This window comes from Mauremys reevesii, linkage group 6 (assembly GCF_016161935.1).
Source record: "Mauremys reevesii isolate NIE-2019 linkage group 6, ASM1616193v1, whole genome shotgun sequence".
Taxonomy (NCBI): Eukaryota; Metazoa; Chordata; order Testudines; family Geoemydidae; genus Mauremys; species Mauremys reevesii.
This window is the reverse complement of record NC_052628.1, coordinates 69320162-69340116: the sequence shown is the minus strand read 5'-3', so window position 1 is coordinate 69340116 and position 19955 is coordinate 69320162. Positions and strand designations below refer to the sequence as shown.

Sequence of the window (19955 nt, the reverse complement as noted above, 5' to 3'; positions counted from 1 at the left end):
TTATTGGATTTATTTGATAAAAGTGGCATCATGAGGGGTTTTGTGACAACTGAGAAGTTCCAAAAAATAATCAACAGCAATTTCAAGGAACGTTATTTCTAAACATCAAAATTTTAAAATTATAAAAAGATCAGAAACATTTAGATGACAGCACTGATTTTCTTTTTACTGAAAGATTTTGTTTGCCAGAGTTGGGCTGGGGAGGAAGGATATCATATAAGTCTGACAAAATTACAGTATACTGTCCTTGTGTTTTATGAACATAGAAAGACTAACTGATAACTAAAAAAGTTAATTTAATACTAATTTTCTAAATTCAATGTGACATTATTAGAAAATATTTAATATACTAGGGCAACTGTTTCTTCAATTCCAATGGCAACACCGGTTTTTAGGCAGATATTATGAACAGCAAAAAATTACTGATATGAGGAAATAAATCCAAAGTTGTTAATTTACAAAGGAAAAGATGCCACAAGGTGGTAGAATTTTCAAAAGCACCTAAAAAACGAATGAGATCTGTGCTTTTAAATCACTAAGTGCTTTAGAAAATCCTACCAATGGGAACAAAGAAAAATGGTTCAAAATACAGCATAAATTGATTCAGTGCCTTGTGGAGCTAAATCCAGGAGCACACACAGGGACCAGATTAACGTTCTTGAATTGTAGAGCACCCTCTGTCTGCTCCACTCTTGAATAGTTTGTGTATGTGATTCAATTTCATGTGCTGTAGGAGTTTTACATTACAAATATAAGAGGGCTTCACCCAAACTGTAACCATCTGACTACTGGATGGCTTACAGGAAGTGAATTATTAGTCTCAATCCAGTTTCCAGTAGGCAGGTGTCCACATTGAGATGGCTGTGACAACTGGCACCCTTGTTAGTAGTTCCGACACTGAGATTGAATTACATTCTCCCCCCCAGGTGGTCCCTCCATGTCAAGTTTGAAGCACATTGGGAGGGAGTTGTGAGGTAACCTGTATGGCTAATTAGTGCCCAGAATGTCCCGTTAGCTGTGGATACAACAGAGAAAGGACTTCAGTCTTCAGAACTATTTCACTTGAAAACAAAAGCATCATTCTCAACTTTTAAACTTTCCAAAATTTAAATGGAGAAATTTGGGAAAAATCGGATACGTTAATTTTGAGGCCCTGAAATTTGACCAATTTAACTGAGAGACTTTTTTCCCTAAGAATTCATTAGCATGACTACTCAAAGTTTCTCACAAAATTGGTAAGACAGCTAAGCTGTTGAAATGAACAGAGCATCAATAGGAAACCAAACTAGAATAAAATGTAAAGTAGTGGCATTAGAAAACAGAATAAAATTACTTGATGGAGTTATTCTGAAGAGAAGTTTTTGTTTAATAATAGCTGAGGAAAAAATCTGTTTGCCAGGAAAGAAGAAATATTGTAGAAGCCAAAAGTCCAATATTACAAATACTGCCAAAACAGTAAGCAGAAGGCACCAAGTTTTGTCTTGATCACTGAATTTATAAAACTAAAAAAAAGCTTTGATAAAACTTTATGAAACTCTTCCATTTCCATTCTGCAGATGCTGTGAAAAATTTAAAGCAGTGCAAACACTTAGATGGCAAGGAAATAAACTTGCCTTTTAAAACAGATTGCTGAAACTAATCAAGTCAAGATACAGTAGAACAGGGGTCGGCAACCTTTCAGAAGTGGTGTGCCGAGTCTTCATTTATTCACTCTAATTTAAGGTTTCGCATGCCAGTAATACATTTTAACCTTTTTAGAAGGTCTCTTTCTAGAAGTCTATAATATATAACTAAACTATTGTTGTATGTCAAGTAAATAAGGTTTCAAAATGTTTAGAAGTTTCATTTAAAATTAAGTTAAAATGCAGAGCCCCCCAGACCAGTGGCCAGGACCCAGGCAGTGTGAGTGCCACTGAAAATCAGCTTGCGTGCCGCCTTCGGCACACGTGCCACAGGTTGCCTACCCCTGCAGTAGAAGATGCTACAACAGAGGAAACTAGATGAACCTAGAGCTGTGTTTTTACTGAGTACAGTGTGGAAGAACAATTTTTCTCATAGCAACCAGTGCTTAAGGCCTTTTAGAAAAATTGTTAAAGTAATTGGAAGAATTAAGTAGGCCATGGCTGCATATATTTGTGGCAGCCACAGAGATAAGAAGCTAAAGCATGTTGATAAAACTGTCTGAAAGGGAGTTTTCTTCATATTTTGCTTTCTCTATAGTAGGTGATTTTTTCCATACACTGAAGGCCTGCACTGTGATAATAAGCCATTTTTAATTAGATTGAACACATTTTAAAAACAAGAACATTTTAAAATTCAACCTTTTATCCTTCTTTAAGTTGCTATATTGAGAGATGGAGGTATAGTATAGTACAGTATTATCATTTGTATCACAATAGCTCCAAGGGCGACAATGAATTCTGGGCCCCTTTGAACTTGGTATTGTACAAACACAGAGGTAGAGACAGTCCCTGCCCAGAAGAGTTTGCAAACCTAGACCCCAATTCTGCAATACACAATGTGCAAATGGACTGGGGCTCTGCAACAGGGCCCAACTGAAGTCAATAGAGCTCTGCGTAAATGCAGCAATCTGCCTATACTCCCTGCAAAGACTTAGGGCTTGTCTGCACTAACACTTAAGTCGATGTAACTTACCTCGCTCAGGCATGAGAAAAAACACCACAGAGTGACGTAAATTACATCAACTTGAAGTGGTGTTTACACCACACTGTCAGCAAGAGATATGCTCCCACCGACATAGCTTCCGCCTCTCGTTGAGGTGGAGTAATCACGTCTACAGAAGTGCGTTCTCTTGTTGAAATAGCATGTTTTCACCAGATATGCTACATCGGATGCAGCTGAGCCAATGTGGCACAGTAGTGAAGACAAGCCCTTAACTTCAAGCATGTGTAGTCCTGCTGACATTAAACATATCATATGCTAAGTTTTTGCAAGACTGAGGCCTAATAAAGACAAAATCAGAGTGCAACAAATACTAAGAAGGAAAGGGATGAGGATAGCTAATATGTTTCTTGGGTTAGAATGGCTAGCTATGTATACTCTTGTGGGAGTGTGATTTTTTAATATCTCTTTCTGCTTTTAAAAATGTTAACACTTCTGGGTTTTTTCATTATTATTAATTTTACATTGAAAGTTTGATTTGTCCATTTTAAAAGTAATGTGTTTCTTTTTAAATGATAGCACTATCCTAATGCAACATATTTTTATGCATGGAATATTTACACTGCAAAATATTTTATCTGAAGCTGGAAATTGAAGTAAATTAATGATTATATAATTCCATGGCAGGTCTGTATGAAACAGTTTCAGGCTCTCAATGCTGCCCAAACTATATTTTAATAAGCATCTTCTCCAGTTTTCAAACGTCATAGACCTGAAAACTTCACTTCGCTTCACTTCACTTCACACACACGTTTCTAAAAACCTCTCTCTGCAGGCACTGTAGATGACTCCAGGATGAGAACGCCAGATCTGAGCTTTACTATCTTTGGATAAGGTGAACTGGATTCTGGATCAGATTTCATAGTTCATATCCATTAGATCAGGGTTTCTCAAACAGGGGTCGCCGCTTCTGTAGGGAAAGCCCCTGGCGGGCCAGGCCGGTGTGTTTACCTGCTCCGTCCGCAGGTCCAGCCAATCGCGACTCCCATTGGCCGTGGATCGCTGCTCCAGGCAAATGGGAGCTGCTGGAAGCGGCGCGGGCTGAGGGACTTACTGGCCGCCCTTCCCGCAGCCCCCATTGGCCTGGAGCAGCGATCCACGGCCAATGGGAGTCGCGATCGGCCGGACCTGCGGACGGGGCAGGTAAATACACCGGCCTGGCCCGGCCCGCCAGGGGCTTTCCCTACAGAAGTGGCGACCCCTGTTTGTGAAACCCTGCATTAGATCCTGTATCTTTCCACAAAAGTATTTTATTAGTCTCTGGCATAGCACTGTTTCTCAGTGACCTCTTCAGTGTTTACCAATCTGGATCTCAATTAGGCAGACACCAGAGACAACCAAGCAGATTCTCCCATTTTAGTCTAATAGCCAGAGCAAGTCTTGTCATGTTTTACTCACTGTTAATGAGGGGCATCTGAGGCCCAATCCAGCAAATCACTTAAGCATATGCTTAACCATAAGCATGAGCTGTCTGAAGTCAATGGGAATACTCATGCACATAAAATTAAATAAGTACAGTATTGCCAACCCCAAACATTTAAAAATCATGAATCAGATCTGCAAAAAATTATGACACTAGTTGTAGAGCCCCCACTGGCTTAAAAATCGTGATTTTTATAAATTAATAAAATTTGGGTTATTTTTATTTACATTCTGGTTTCTAAGCCTTTATAGGGCACTCACATATTCTAAAGATTTTCTCCACCATACGGGCTAGACACCTTTTTTGGGGGTGAGGGGCGGGGAGACAGTTGAGGGGCTCTTAGAAAACACACGAAATGTTGTGGAACTTGCAGTAAAATTGCAAAAGTTAGCAACACTGTTCTTGACTGCTTTGCTGGATCAGGGTCTTAATGGACTACTGTCTTTACTTTGCAGCTGGTTGGCCCCTTTTCAAATTCTTTGAAGTGTGCTCACCTAGTTTTCTCACTCATCTTGTCTTTTCTTTGGAGGTGCAGAAAACAATGCAGGCTTGGTTTTCCCGTGAATCTCAAATAGGATATGAAGCTCAAGGTTTTCCGCACAGGGCAATGCACTACAAAGCATCTCTCAGGCCCAAAGTGAAGCAAGGTCTCTTTCATTTTTTAATTAATAGTATTGCTATATTTATGTGCTAAAATTTAATATTCTTACATTTTGCCATGTAAAGCTTACTTAAATCTACTAAGAAGACTAAAGTATTTATTCAGCTCAGCATAATTAATTTAAAGCTGAGACTTTTCAACTTAATTCATAGTTATATGTAAACACAGTCTATTTGCTGGGGTTTTAAACTTTCACGTTTTTTTTCTTCCAAATAATACTCAAGTAAGTTTTATTGCCTTTAATAAAATCAGCAACTGTGAAGAATCCATTTGTGTATTTGGTCCCTTTATCTTGAAATTCCTTCCTTCTTTAGGTTCAGGTAATTACAACTAAGGAACTTCGAAAGTGTGCACTATGGACACATTTAACATTTTTGACGAGGGAAAATGGTAGGGCGGTTAGTGTCTTATTACCTTAAATGATTGTGTTCAATAATGAATGGTGTTCTACAATGCAGCTATAGCGCGAACAGATCTGTTGACTGCCACCACATTGTTAATAAGGGATTATTTTACATACTTCCTAGAAAAATTTTTTTTTAAAAACCCCAGTGATAATTAAAGACAACCTCTGATTTAGAAACCTGTAATGGGACAATAAAAGTCCTATTTTTAACATTTTCAGTTTGGCATCTCTAGACTATTAGGAATTTGTAATGGATTCTTATTAAAGGAGCACCGTCAACCTGGTTCATCAAGCGCACACACAAAATCATTTCCTTAAGTTGGCTTCCCTTGCAGATGTGAAAGCAAGGATAACTGATTTTTTTAGAAAATTTGATCTTATCTAACAGGAGACTAACAAAAAAAATCAAAATTCTGATTTCTTTTAAAGGAATTACATAAAAGTGCCATACTTCATAGAATCAAAAACTTAGCATAATTTCCCCAAAATGCTATCAGTGAATCAACTTGCAGGCAAACTCCTAGTGACATTTTAATGTAAGAATCTTGATGGAACCTACCCAGACAAAGAGCCTGACTGTGTTTTATGCCCTGAGTTCTTACCACATCTTCTGTAGCATATACTGAAGTTCCTTTGGCTACACCAGATGGTCTTTGGTTTCATCTGAGAGACCTGCTAGCCCTGACAAATATAAAAGCATAGCTAAATGTTCAACATGCAGAAAAGGTTGTCCCAAAGATGAGGGCACAATCAATTTTTCATCATCTGAATAACTTCTGTTTTGCATTCATCCCCCTCAATCTTTCCTTCTGGAATCACAATTCAAGTTTCCTGTTCTTTTCTTTTGGCAGTTCTAAAGAATATGACCCTACTTCTTAATGGTCAAAACTCACCTTTGTTTAGAATCCTGCATAAGGTTCTCTTAACCAGTCAAGGTCCACAGCAGTCTTGTGTAGCATGCCCATAGAAGCAATGATCATGTAGAGAGAATCTCTGTATCCCCTGCATGGCACAAAGGGAAATTCCTACTGGCTTCCATATTGGAAGTACCTTCCCAGAGATCTCAGGTGAATTTCCTTCCTAACCCTGCTTAGCTGCCTGCACAAAGCCCAGTTATTTTGGGTTTGCATGGGAAGAAGTATTTGAAGTGATTTGAGAGTCACAGATACGTTTAATACATCCAGAAGGGAGAAGATAATCTCAGAAGACAAAACATTAAGCTTGCAAAATAAAGCTTATTTTATGAAGAAGTCATAATTAAGTCTGACAAACCAAATGCCATTCAACAAACCACCATCAAAAACCTGAACAAATAACTAGTTCAGGTCAAAAATATAAAAAAGCAAGACAAATACAGAATATCCATAAGCATGGAATTCATAATTATTTTCTCAATAGAATCAGATTTACTATGTCATCATCATGTTTTGCTTAAACTCAAGGACAGAATAATAGAATTGTTTAGCTTCAAAGTCAAAAGAGTATATCTCTGCAAATTCCATACCAAAATAAAGCTTTTCTGGGATATTTCCAGCACACCAGGACCTAGGGAATTTTACTAAAAATACCTAAGCAAGGAACTGCAAGGAAATGTTCCCCCTTTATTTTTTAAAAGAACATATTTTCCCTCTAACAATACAATAAACAGAACACTATTAATTTAAAAAAATACCAGACTTGGTAAACTACATAATAGACACTTTTGTGCAGTGGCCTTGGATGTTTATGTGGGCACTGCAGGGCTCCAACATGGCAGCAGCCATTGGAAAGTCAAAGATTCATCTAGCAACATACTCATCTAGTAATTTCAAGAAGTTCAAATAAATTCTGACCACCAGAAAGTTTGGAAATACTCATTAAGGTACCAACATCAACCTGAGTATCATTCAATTTTCAACCAGGTGCCACAGACCACTACCCTCAATCATTATCCCAAGGAAGACTCTACATGCCAGCATGTAAATTGAGACTCCCACCTATTAGGTGGGGGCTGGAGACCTAGCTTTCCTCCATCCTCTTGGTATGGATCTGATCCAAAATCCACTTAAGTCAGTGGAAATCTTTTCACTGAGTTCAATGGTCTTTGAATCAGGCCATTATGATTTACACTAGACCTCTGGCTTTCCATTACTCTGGTTTTGGTTTACATAAGGGTTTTTTTTTTTTTTTTTAAGTTCCCTGAATTTCCTATCTTAGAACTTGAAAAAAAAACCTATGATGTTCCAATCACACTGTTATAAATTAAAAGGTTGCTTAGAAGTATAATCCAACTGGTATGGTTTCTTTATTTGGGGGAGGGGGAAAGACATTTTTATAATGTTTGCCAAATATTCATGAAAACAGAGAAACACTGGGGAAATCATGAACTTCATAACTGAAAGAAAACAACTGATATTGTAAGTCATTTTGGGGGAATAGTTTGTCAAACTAGCTTTCCCTTAGTCTTAAACCATGAAAGCAGCAGATATAGGTCAGCCTGTTATTAAAGAATGTTTGACAGGCAATACAGTACTGCTGTTTGGAGAATGCAGCACCAGGCACCACAATGGGTCACTAAGAACAAGCAATTGCCAAGTACAGAATGTGGAGACAGCTACCACATAGTGTGTTCTTGTAGTTGAAGATGAAAGATGATGGAAACGTTCCTTTTATTCTATTGAAACAATATTAAAATAGTCCATTGCAACAGGGCCAGTTTAACCTTTTTCTTCCTTAACTTCACTCATCCAAAAAAATGCAGTTTTGATTTGATTTGATTTTCCTAGAGTTATTCTTCAGTCCCACTGGAGCCATAAGGACGTCCCTTCCTTCACTCAAGCTCTTAGTTTTATTGTACATATTGGTTTATAGATTTAAAGGTTTTAGTCAATATGGGGTTTGGACTGAATTGATAATTGTCATGACCTGTCCCTCTGTGGGGCTTAATGAAGTTTAAAAAAGAAAATCTGCAGCAGTTTGGCAGCCTCACAGCCTGTGAAGGTTCATTAAATAAGAGATGGCACGTTTTATCGTTCACCTTTGACTACCAAATTCACAAAGCTAACAGAAGGTTTACCATGGGAGGTAGAGAGAGATCAGACAATATCCTAAATTCACTCTTCCAGTAAAACAGCATGTGGTTACTACAATTACTATGGGAGCTCATCAGAAACATAGTTCTAGGTGAATTTGTTCTTTAACCTTTTATGCTACCATCTCAAGGAAAAACAGGTGGTGTGTTGTTTGTGCCCAGAATCAGTAAAACAAAACTCCAATTGCGAAACAGTAGCATGATAAAATATTTGATGTAGTCTTTGTCTCTAAGTTGCAGCATTTGATTAAGGAAAGCAAGTCTCTACATGTGTTCTTTGGTATTGCATTTCAGTTGATTTTAAAACATTCTGTAATTGCAGTGGAAAAGGAGAGGCCACAGTGAAAGGGTAAACAAGAGACAACTGTTTTCATTTGAGTCAGTGGGTCTTGTAATTTATTCTGCTCAATGTCTTAGAGGAAAGTACAGTTATCTTTGGGTATGTCCAGTCTGTAAATAAATCCTATTCTTGCCTAGGTGTGTTTTATTGTCTTTTGATCATGAAAATCAGAAAGGACTTTCGTACACAGAAAACTTTCAAATCCATCAGACTTTGAAGTTTAATCCAATGGTGTGTTATGTTTTTCACAGTTGTCCTTAACCATTTAGGCAAATTTCAGAAGTATTGATTAAAGCATTTTCTCCCTCATTTTACAATGAGCACATTTTAAAATATATAAATTTGTCCTCCAAGGTAGAGTTTCACAAGGACGTGGATATCATTAACTTGCTTTAATAAAATGGCCCAAAGTAGGCGTGGTTAAACACTAGAGCTGAATCAGGCCATTTATGATATAGATGTTATTAGCTAAAAAAAAAAACCAGCAGCCTTTTGGTGGCAATGAACAGGGCAGGGTAATGTTGCTTAACGAAGAAAGCTGCCAAAAGGCATACAAAAACCTGATTGTATTGAGCATGTTAAGTGTAAGAATCCATTTTGGGTCCTTGGCAAATGTATAAACAAATAAAACTGAGGATATAAAAATAAAGCTACTGTAGGAAGCTACCTTCAAGGTATGATTTATTTAACAAATACTTCTATAGCCTAGATATCCTGATTCACTATTTTGAAGTAATTTACAATAATAAAGTGAAACATTTCCAGATTTATGAAACAGATATTTGGTGTTAAATGAGAGATGCTTGAAAGGCAGGAGTATTATACTTTGTAAAATATATATGGTGAACTATGTTTACTTGTTCGTCTGCATTACAGCAAAATCATGTTTTGTTGATTATATCACACTTTAGCATACAAGATTTAGGATAATTCATTCCTGAAATGTATTCTGTTTGGGCCCACTTAAATCAGTTTCCACCGTAACCTCATTTTAAAATAATAAATGGATGGACAGATGCAAATCTGTATATGGTTTCATTTATACTGTTTTTTAAGCTCAGTTTTACTGTACACCATAGAAAATATCATAACCCAAAAGCCACTTGCCCACCCACCAGTTTGTTGTATGTGCCTTTTGTGTCAGAATAAGTATTGCCGTATGCCTTCCATTCAGATCATTTTTCATTACAGTCTGTGGTTTCAACTTTTTAGGTTTATTCGCCTTCTTTTTATATCCACATCCTCTCATTTTTTGTAATCACTCAGCCTGCCCTTCAAAAGGCCTACAAGTTATGACATACTTAAAAGTAAAATATTAATGAACGAAGAACAAAAGTTCAGTATAGAAATATATAACTGATTTAAGCCAGTATTAAAAAAATGAAAGCGATCAGGGGAGATTACTGACTGTGAGTGAATGGTGAAGTTTCAGACTTATGTTAGCAGGAGGAATACCATACAATACCACAAAACAAAATCAATAAAAATTGTAGCTCCTACTATGTCACCTATTCCAACATCAGTATGAATGCCAAAAAAATGTAACATTGTTAGATGGAAAATTAGAAGAGGAATGAACATTTTGCCACTTATTGTTTCTCTCCCCTCTCCCTTATAAAAAGGCAACAACCAAACAAAAAAAATATTCACATGCACATTAAAGTAGTACAGTATTTGCTTATAACAGACTGTGTCATTATTCTAATTTTAATTTGACCAGAATTAAGATATTTTGTGTAATGGTCTAGTGGGCAGGGCTTGGCTCTAATTCCTGGGTACACCATTTACTTTTTGTATGACCTTAAGCAGGTCAATTCACTCCCATGTGCAGTTTCTCTATCTGTAAAGCAGGTATAAATATACTTCTCTTCCTTTGTAAAGCACTTTCCAATCTACAGATGAAACATCTGTATACAAACTAAGAATGGTTATTAGTCCAACAAATTTATTTTTAAAGGGTACTTTCACCTACTAAATCAGAGTTCTTTCCTTTTGTATGCATTGTTTGTTCTGATAAACTCATCTTGTCTTTGAGATCAGCTAAAAACAAAAACTCCCTTTCAGGTCTCTGCTTCAGGGCAATACTACTACTCCAATATGTCAAGGAAAAGGCAAGATTTTCAGATTTTTCCAAAGGCTTAATCAAAATGTGAGTGTGTGTGAAATAAACCTGATTCTCAAAAAAAAAAAAAAAAAAAAAGTACTGGAATCAGGAAGGGGACACTCCACTGCATGATTTTTTTTTTAAATAAAAAAGCATAATTTTGAAGCTAAATGATCTACAAATGAGGAAGAATTCAAGTGTTACTACTACAGTTATATTCTGCAATGATCATAATGCAGTTAGTTATACCAATGCTGTTGGCAAGGATGCAGTTTCGCATGAAACTGGGCAGTGCCTAGCACTGGAAGAATACAGTTGTGTAAAACACCACTATGTTAGCAATGTTCAGTTGCCAGGGGTGGTTTTCTAGTAAATGGTTAATACGGGTTTTAATTTTTTAAACATTTATAAAATGTTATTTTATCTCCCAGTTATTTTCTTTTTATTCTTCAAACATATTAAGATAAAATAAGATTCCACTCCAATACTGTATCTGTATTTGGATTTTTATAAGATCTTCATATTCTGAACATTTTAAAAACACCATTCCCACAAGCCCACAATACTTTCTCCAACTGCCACCTTCTTCCTCTTGTCAGCCAAATTAGCTAGCAACAGCTTCAAGCAGCAATGCTGCATGACTCCCAGAAGTGCAGCCATCCTACTACCTCAGCTTGTCCTGGCACTCAATTCTACTCTATATAGATTCTTACTGAACTCTTGTAACCATACTCTCTGAACGCCTCACCTCCCAACCCACCCTGGTCACGAGCTGTACCTCTTTCAACATCTCCAACCTTCCCAACAACTCCAGCCACTCCTCCCCATCTCACTCCCTAGCTAGATCACAGAAATTCCCTGCTCTCTCTCTCTTTCCCTCCTGCCCCTAAAACCCTTCCACTTCTTTTCCTTCCCTCCTTTACCCCCCAGAGCTTCTACCTCCCCGTTTAGTGCCCTCATGGTTCCCCTCCCTCCACTGTCCCCCTGATTCCACTTCCCACCCACTGCTGCATCTCTCCCTTACAGAGCCCTTCTGCTTCTCCCTCCATTCCACACTCATGGTCTCTCCACCCAACTAGTGGGATGAGGAGAGAAACTGCATGTAGTGGATGGGGAGACATTATGTGTGAGAGATGGAGGGGAGGAAAGAAATAGAGTGAACTCTTGGCAGAGGGGGTACTTAAAAAGAGTGGGGTACTGCCTTCTTAAGGGTGGCAGAGGTGCACAGAGGCCAAGCAAAATGCAGAGTTGTCCAGTACCATTTACACAGACAGAACTGCAGTTCTCCTCTATGAAGTATAAGCACTACATTGAGATGAATAGCTAAGGAAAGCATTACAAAATTACAGAACACTTTCAGTAACAGGCTAGAGTATTAATATGATTGTGGTATGAAAGTCAACGACAAGAATTGCAGTTTTGACACTGTAATAAATAGTTGCGGGTAGCAGTTTGCAATTGTGGCAGGGAAGTGCACTTCTTCAATAAAGCAAAATGGATTTGGGCTGCAGGGAATTTATACTTTGTAACCTTGTTCAAATATTAGCTATTTGAAGCAACAAGTTAGAGAAATTCTCTCCTCTACTGATTTCATTTCTTCTTAGGGGAAATTATTTATAACATTTTCCTATTACACAAATACAGATATTACTCCTGGGGGGATTGTGTGTCACTGCGCGTGTACAGAATTCACGGGCCGTGCAGATTCCTTTGCTTCCCCACAGAAAAATGACTTCTGACAGGGAAGCAAAGGGAGGCCACAAGAGCGGTCAAGAGCCCCTCCCCAGCAGCGCAGACAGGTCGATTTGGGTACAGAAGCAGCTGGTAGAGATGTAAATCACTGCCGGGGGTGGGAACTGGGACATCATGCGTGTGAGAGAGAGAGACACTATCCCTCTCACTCGCTATTGTGGTACACTCGGTGTGGAGAAACAGGGCTTTGGGGTGTTTCTGAGGAGACACGCATGGGGCAGGCTCTGGCCTCTCAGACAGAGCAGAATGTAACAGCCTGCCTGCTTAGTGAATTGTTCCCATTGTCTTTGTGAATTCCCCCAGGAGTATAAAACAGGTGTAAAAGTTTTAAGGCTCCTTTACGTTGCCAGAGTGGTGTAAAGGACAGTATGGCCTTATAAATGCTTATGATGCTTTTGTAATTAGTCTACATTTTTTGACTGAAGAATTTTCCTATCAAAATGTGCTCCATGAACAGTTTACTATTGACCTTTCTGGAAACAGCCAATAGCCAATATAATTTGTGAGTTTGATTCCCCAGTCTTCACTTGCTCTTCAGTTGCCTATGATGTAACACTGAGCATATGGCTGTATATATATGTTGACTAATAACTAGAAGAAAAGGATCAATACTAGCTATATTACTATTAGCCATAGGGGCGTTGGGGATTTCCTCCAGTGCTCCCCACTCCTATTCTCCGTCCACTGTATCGTAGTTTAAATAAATTACCAAAATAACCAAAATTGGCATGATTATATTGTGTTATCTTGACTAATAAAATATGCAGAATTTTGCACAATTTTAAAATATTGTGCACAGAATTTTCAAATTTTTGGTGCAGAATTTTTAATACTTTGGCACAGAATTCCCCCAGGAGTAAGATATTGCACATTCCTTTCAGTAATGGTAAAAAAATTAAGTTCAGCATGTAAAATAAGAAAACTTTGCAAAGAGATGGACTATAAATTGATTTTAATAAACAGCATTTATCTTTGGTTTACCAAATTTCAAACTTTGTGAACCAGTAAAATGGAGGAGGGATAGATTAGTGAATAGTAGAAGATGAATTTAGATAGATAGATAGATAGATAGATATAGTCTCTTTGGATCTTTGGAATTCTATTCTGTTCACTAGACCTGATTTTCATTTGACTTACAGGGGTGTAAATCAGGACACTCTCTATTAAAGTAAATGGCGTTAACAATTATGAAACTGGTAAAGGATCAGAATCCAGGCCCATTGTAGTACTCATCCACACAGTAAATCCATGCAACTATAAGACCACCAAAAACTCTAATTTATGTGCACATGCTATTTTAATAACCAGTGTAAAAGTGGAATTCCACAAAACGAATATTCCATGAACAGTGATATTATTGCCATCTGGTCCTTTGTACTGCTTATTAAAATTACCTGGCTTTAGTACTTTTACTTGTACATCTCTGTCAAATAGTTCCTTATCATTCTGTAGGCATCACATAATGAATATAATTCCAGGTTACACAAAGTATTGTAATTCTTTTTAACATCTGACATAGGTCTATATCCTGCAAAGTGCTGAACAATTCATTATTTTACATTACCTTGTGGAGGTACTAAGTGTCTTTAACAAGAGTTGTGTAGTTCCACATTGTGCTTCTAGTGCTGTAGTACTTTTTTGTTTTTGTCTAATGTTAGCAGTAATACTGATGATTACTCACTAATGCCCCAGAAGTAAAAAGTGTGCCAAAGTGGCTAAATTTGCTTAAATTTGCAGTGTTAGTGGAAAGTACTGTACTAAATTAGGATTCTAGCAGAAAATGTAAGTGCAATTCTGTCTAAAATAAAAAAAGTTCTTTTCTGTCTTTAATTTCTATGATTCTATAGTTTCCTTCCTCTTTCCTTTCTTAAAGTCTGTCCTTATGTTTGATTCTTTGTGGCATGTTGGAATTTCCTTATGCCCTACGGTGCGGTACTGTTTAAAAAAAACAAACAGAACAAACCACATATATATAATTTTTAATTAGGCTATTAACCCTTTTTTTTTAAGGTTTCTGGAGTGTAATCTAACTAACCCTAGAATCTTTTCATAATTTAAAGCACATACATTTTACTTTAATCTGGAAACTACCTCTAGTTTAATCCTTTGCGAACACTTAGAACTCATTTAAAAACTTTTCAGCTACAAAACTATGTATCCTGTTTCTCTGCAAATTTCCTTTCACTAGTACTTAGTGATGCTGTTTCTTCTCTCCACATCAGTCTTTAACATTTCTGTATTTAATGCTGTATTGTTTTGTTTTTTCTGGACAATCTTCCTTACAATCTCTGTTTTGGCTGACAACCAGTTTTATTCCCCTTTCAGCTTTCTTTCATAACATTCTTTATCCCTTTTTCATTTTGCATCATTACACATGCTTCATACAATTTCTTCTACTCCTAGGACTTCCTTAGTTAGCCACATTGTTTTTCTTAACTTCTATTAATATTTTGAAGTGTTACACTAATTCCCCCAGCTTGGGCTAGGTTTTCATTTCCTTTCTCAGTCAGTAGCAGACATTCTGTATTCCTGTTGACCCTTTTAACTCACCCTGAGTTTTTCAGTTTTCCAGTTATATTTGGAGATTTCATCTTTTCCTCTATTAATATACATAATATTTACACCAGGAAATGGTTCATATTGCAATTTCCATTCCTTACTTCCTCCCCCTCCCCATTTTCTCCTTTGAGGATCCAGGGTAATTAAAATCAGACAAGTTATTGCTTCTATTCTAGTTTAATCCTTTTAAATATGGTATCCCAGAAGCTGTCTCTGTGTACCACATCTATAAATCACAATTTCCTTGATTGTTCCCTTTGATGGCATCCCCCAGTCTATGATTGGGTCATCAAGTCGCCTCTATTACTTAAGATTTGTTATACATTTTATTCTTCCTCCTTCACCATGTGTTTTTGTGGACCATAATTCTCCTCTCCTCTCCCCCCAATAAGATATAACAAATAGATTTTTAAAATAGCTACACTACTATGCGATTGATTCTTCAATCTGTGTACCTATGTGTCTGAACTGTACTGTGTGTCTGATCTAGAGTGTGAGCTTGTTGGGACAGGGACTATATATTCCTTTATGTTTCTGTAAGGTTAAGCATGCTGATGACATTCAGTAAATAATAATAAAAGGCTGAAGCTGAACCTGATCAAATATCTCATAAGCACATCATAAAAATTGCAGACAAATCTCCTGCTTTCAAAACTTTTAGGAATTCCTAAAAAATTTAATTCTCAACTTATTCACGCACTCTCTCTCGTTCTCTCTCCTGTAGACTCCATTAACAAGAGATTTATACTTTATTGATCTTAAGGGGCACTTTTCTCTCTGCCTCTGAACGTTCATTTTATGTTCATAACCTTACTATAATCCATATGAATTTATTATTAGCTGATGACATCAATTCTTCTAAAGGGCCCAGATGTTTATATAGGAGATCCCTGCTTTTTCTTATGTTCTCTTAAGACCAATATGCTTGTCTTGAGACTTTCACTAGAATCTACAGAGAAAAGAGAGCTGCAGTCCTTGAAAGCATGAATGTAGTACTTTATAAAAAGTAACTGGCATCTTTTAGATTAGCAACCTAGATTTAAATACATGCCTGAACAACAGTAAGTGGTATGGTTCCCCCGCCCAAGAGATCTGTTAATGTAGTCATTGACTGATTTATTGTTTTTGTGGTTTATCTTGAATTTCAGTTTTGTATCATTACAGAAGCCTCTCTGTGACATTTCAACCCTTTGACAAATTCTTGTTTTTTTTTATATATATACACACACACACACATATACACACACACACACACACACACACACACAGTGTAAGTATAAAGGGTATGTCAAAGGGTTGAAATATATATATTCTTTCACAAACAAAAACTTAAAGATTGATTGATACTACGTATCAGTGACTTAAGGATAAAAACTCTTACAAAAATGCTGTACTTAGTTTAACAAAACACACACACACAATTAAAAAAAACATGAAATTCAATCCCATATAAATCTACACAAGTACAGCCTGCTTTATCGCCCCAATTCCTCCCTTGGGCACTGGCCTCCATTCTGCTTGAACATTCCACGTACCTTTCTCCACTGACTCCCAGGCTCCATACAGTCAGCAACCATCATAATGGCACTTCCAGAGAAACAGGTTACTGTACTTTCTGGTCACATGTGTACCCCTCTCTAGAATTTTTTATGGCTATTTTTATTGGGTTAAAATTAGGGTTTAACTAATCTTCAGATAATCACAGAACTTGTTAGAAAAGTCCTATTGATCATCTGGTCCATCCCTTCACCAATGTATGATTGCTCCCTAACTTAGTCCACTCCACTTTTTCATGTTTTACAACTTAACATTGAATGCGTCTCATTAAACCCTATAAATCAGGAAAGACCAGCATTCAGGTTGCCAATACAACCTTTATTCTGCTCCCTTGTGTGTATGCATTATAATTATAGGATACAAGTATCAGAGGTACCTAAGTGACTTAGTAGCGTCACTCCCAATGATTTTCAAAGTGCCTAAGTCTCTTTTGAAAACTGAGATTAGGCTACTAAGCCACTTGGCCAATTTAGAAAATTTTACCCACTCTTTAATTATGTGATCCCATATGATTTCCCCACAGTACCCTGTCTTATTTAGTGATAGGATAGATGATGCTCAGGTAAAGAGGCAGATGTTCACTATTTCCTTTTACCCTTATCATTCAATGTGAGACCCCTGTCTTATTTACTGCACACATTCCAAACACTACACTGACTACTGAATTATTCATTTCTTCATGATCTTTTCTAAGGAGCTCAGCTCTGCAATATTTGAGTGACTCTCGACTATTAATGAATTTATCTCCCCTGTGAGATAAGGGTATTATCATCCCCATTAGTGAAATGGAAAAAAAAACAGAGGCTTGTTTGGGCCACACATTAAAACAGTGACAGTCAGTGTTAGAACGCAGGACCTTCTAACTCTTAGCCCTGTGCTCATTCCTGTAGACCACACTGCATTACTGTCAGAGGTGTGGAGCATCCACAGCTCTCATTTACTGCAGTTGTGAGCAGTCAGCTCTTCAGAATATCAGGCCTCAAGAGTCTCACGGTTAGTGGCTACCTGCCAAAATTTTGGTTTAAGTGCCCTGGTCAGCAACACAGAGCAGAGACGGGGACAGAACTGAGTTCTCCTGTGTAGTATTCAACTGCCAGAGGACTTTTCTTTGAAATCCCTTGCTTTCTTCTCGATACACCTTCTAATTTCTAGAGCAAATGAGGCAGAGATCCTACAAAGAGTATTATTCAATACACAACCTTGATTTATTCTTTTAACACCATCCATTGTATGCATTGAATGAGATGGGGGTACCCTGGCAAAATATGTAATCACATGATTAAAGAATGTATCATAATACATACACTCAATGGGACATAATTAAGGCTTCAAGGGCAATTCATTCTGTTATTTCCTTACTTCCTACCGCTTGACCTTGCAGTCTAAATATTCTTTTAATAAAGGATATTATATAGGAAAAAACTAAGAGAAATGGTCCAAAAATTCTATTATGTGCAACTATAACAAGCCCCCATCATGCAACATCAGCAGGATTTGAACCCTAAATAGTTAGCAATGCAGCACAGCTTGAGTTACAGGATTAACTACACTAGCTGACAGCAGAAGAAGGACGTTATCTCATTTGTGAGGAGTATGAGCTGCTGAAGCCATATGCTGGGTCTGGAACAGGTCATGGGGAGCCCAGCCCAGCTCTACATGCGATGGTGTGCTCCCACCTTATGAGGTATCCCTGGGGTGGGGTGAGGGGGAAGATGGGCAGCTGGTTCAATGTGCTGGATCCAGGAGGTTGTCAAGGGAAACCCAGCCCAGCCCTCTCCCTCCTGAAGCTACATGATCTGCTCCAGCAGCAACCATGCTATGTACTTCCCAGGGTTCCCAGTGCAATGCCATCTGCTGCTGCTGCTTTAGAAACAAGGGCCTTAGAGCAGAATGTGCATATTGATTTATTATTTTGGCCTGCTGCCATCATATTGCCAACAAAGCAACTAGCAAAAAGGAAATGATGATTTTTAACCATTTAAATTTCAGCTAAACTTGAATGGAATTTTATGGGTCAAAGACAAGGCACTTATTTAGCCCAAGAACTTTCCCCCTGTCAAATTTTGAACAACTTCTGCATACAATGCAGAGGTTAAAACTGTTCCCAAAAAACTGTCACAAGAATATTTTATAGTGGAAAGTATTAGGGCAATTACATATAGGTGTCACTAGCATCTCTCCCTATGATTAACCTAGGAGTAACTGTAAAGTTTAGACCAAAAAAAAAAAAAAATCGGAGATGGACGGCGGGAACCATATATAACTATATTTTAAAGAAATTTCCTTCAGCCTAAAATAATTCACTTTTTTCCCACAGAACCAAATCCAAAAGTAAATTATTTTTCTTATCTATGAAGTATGAAGACAACAATGTTACATTGATTCAGTAACAAAAGATTCATTTAAAACCGTTCCAGATCTCTTGATGGAGCAATATATTACTGGATATTTTTTCCAGTGGCAGTAATAACCTGCAGCCATTGTAGCAACACCTCATTTACAAGGTGTTTTGAAGGAATTAAACAAACCCATTCCACAGCTATATAATTCTTGAATTGTGGAGCATTTACAACATTTTCTAGTTCACAAGATGTATGAAATTAGTACTAGATTTTTCTTCTCAGTTGCAATGCTCTTTCTGCAAGTTCATAAGCTAACTCATGTTTGGTCCTTTTTTAAAAAAAGATACACTAGAAGCTAAAAGTAAAGAACTGAAGTTCTTCAGAAAATACTGGAAAAATCTTAGTGCTCAAAGCAATCATAAAAAAACAACAAGGGACAATTTTTGAAGCTGCATTGTCGATTTAAAAAAAACCCAGTAATAGTCTTTCATGTTTTCAAATATTAGCAGCATTCTAAAAATAGTCCTATTTAAAAATGTAAACTACTTGTAACACATTCAAACTGCTGTTTTGTGTTGGCTTGGAAGCTTTTTTAATTTTAGATTTTACTGAAAAAAATTCAGAATGAGACAAGAATGTGTCTTAGCTTAGGCACAGAAAAGTCCACGTCTTCTAAAGGGTTAAGTCAGATAGGTGTCTACTGCAGATCACCAGACAAGGAAGAGTGACGGATGAAGCTTTTTTTTAAACAACTAACAAAATCATCCAAAACACAGGACTTGGTAGCAATGGGGGATTTCAACTACCCAGAAATGTGTTGGGAAAATAATACAGCAGGGTAAAGATTATCCAAACACATTCTTGGAACGCAGAGACAACTTTTTATTACAGCTGGCAGAAAAAGCGACTAGGGGAGAGGCTATTCTAAATTTCATTCAGAAAAACAGGGAGGTACTAGCTGAGAATTTGAAGATGGAAGGCAGACTGGATGAACGTGATCAGGACATGACACAGTTCATAATTTTAAGGAAAAACAGGAGGGAAAACAGCTGAATAAAG

General features: G+C 37.3%; 1 protein-coding gene across 3 annotated transcripts in view; it reads right to left on the bottom strand.

Annotated features, from left to right (window-relative positions):
* The window catches only part of COMMD10 (COMM domain containing 10), a 161516-nt gene that overhangs the window by 72058 nt on the left and 69503 nt on the right, over nt 1-19955 (bottom strand). The window contains exon 6 of one of the 3 annotated variants that reach the window (XM_039545851.1): nt 6088-6174. The exons of the other annotated variants lie outside the window; for them this stretch is intronic. Within the exon in view, the coding sequence (XP_039401785.1) occupies nt 6103-6174 (72 nt within the window). The 3' untranslated portion in view covers nt 6088-6102. Of the gene's footprint in view, nt 1-6087; nt 6175-19955 lie in introns of those variants that run through there. 3 annotated transcript variants of the gene reach the window in all.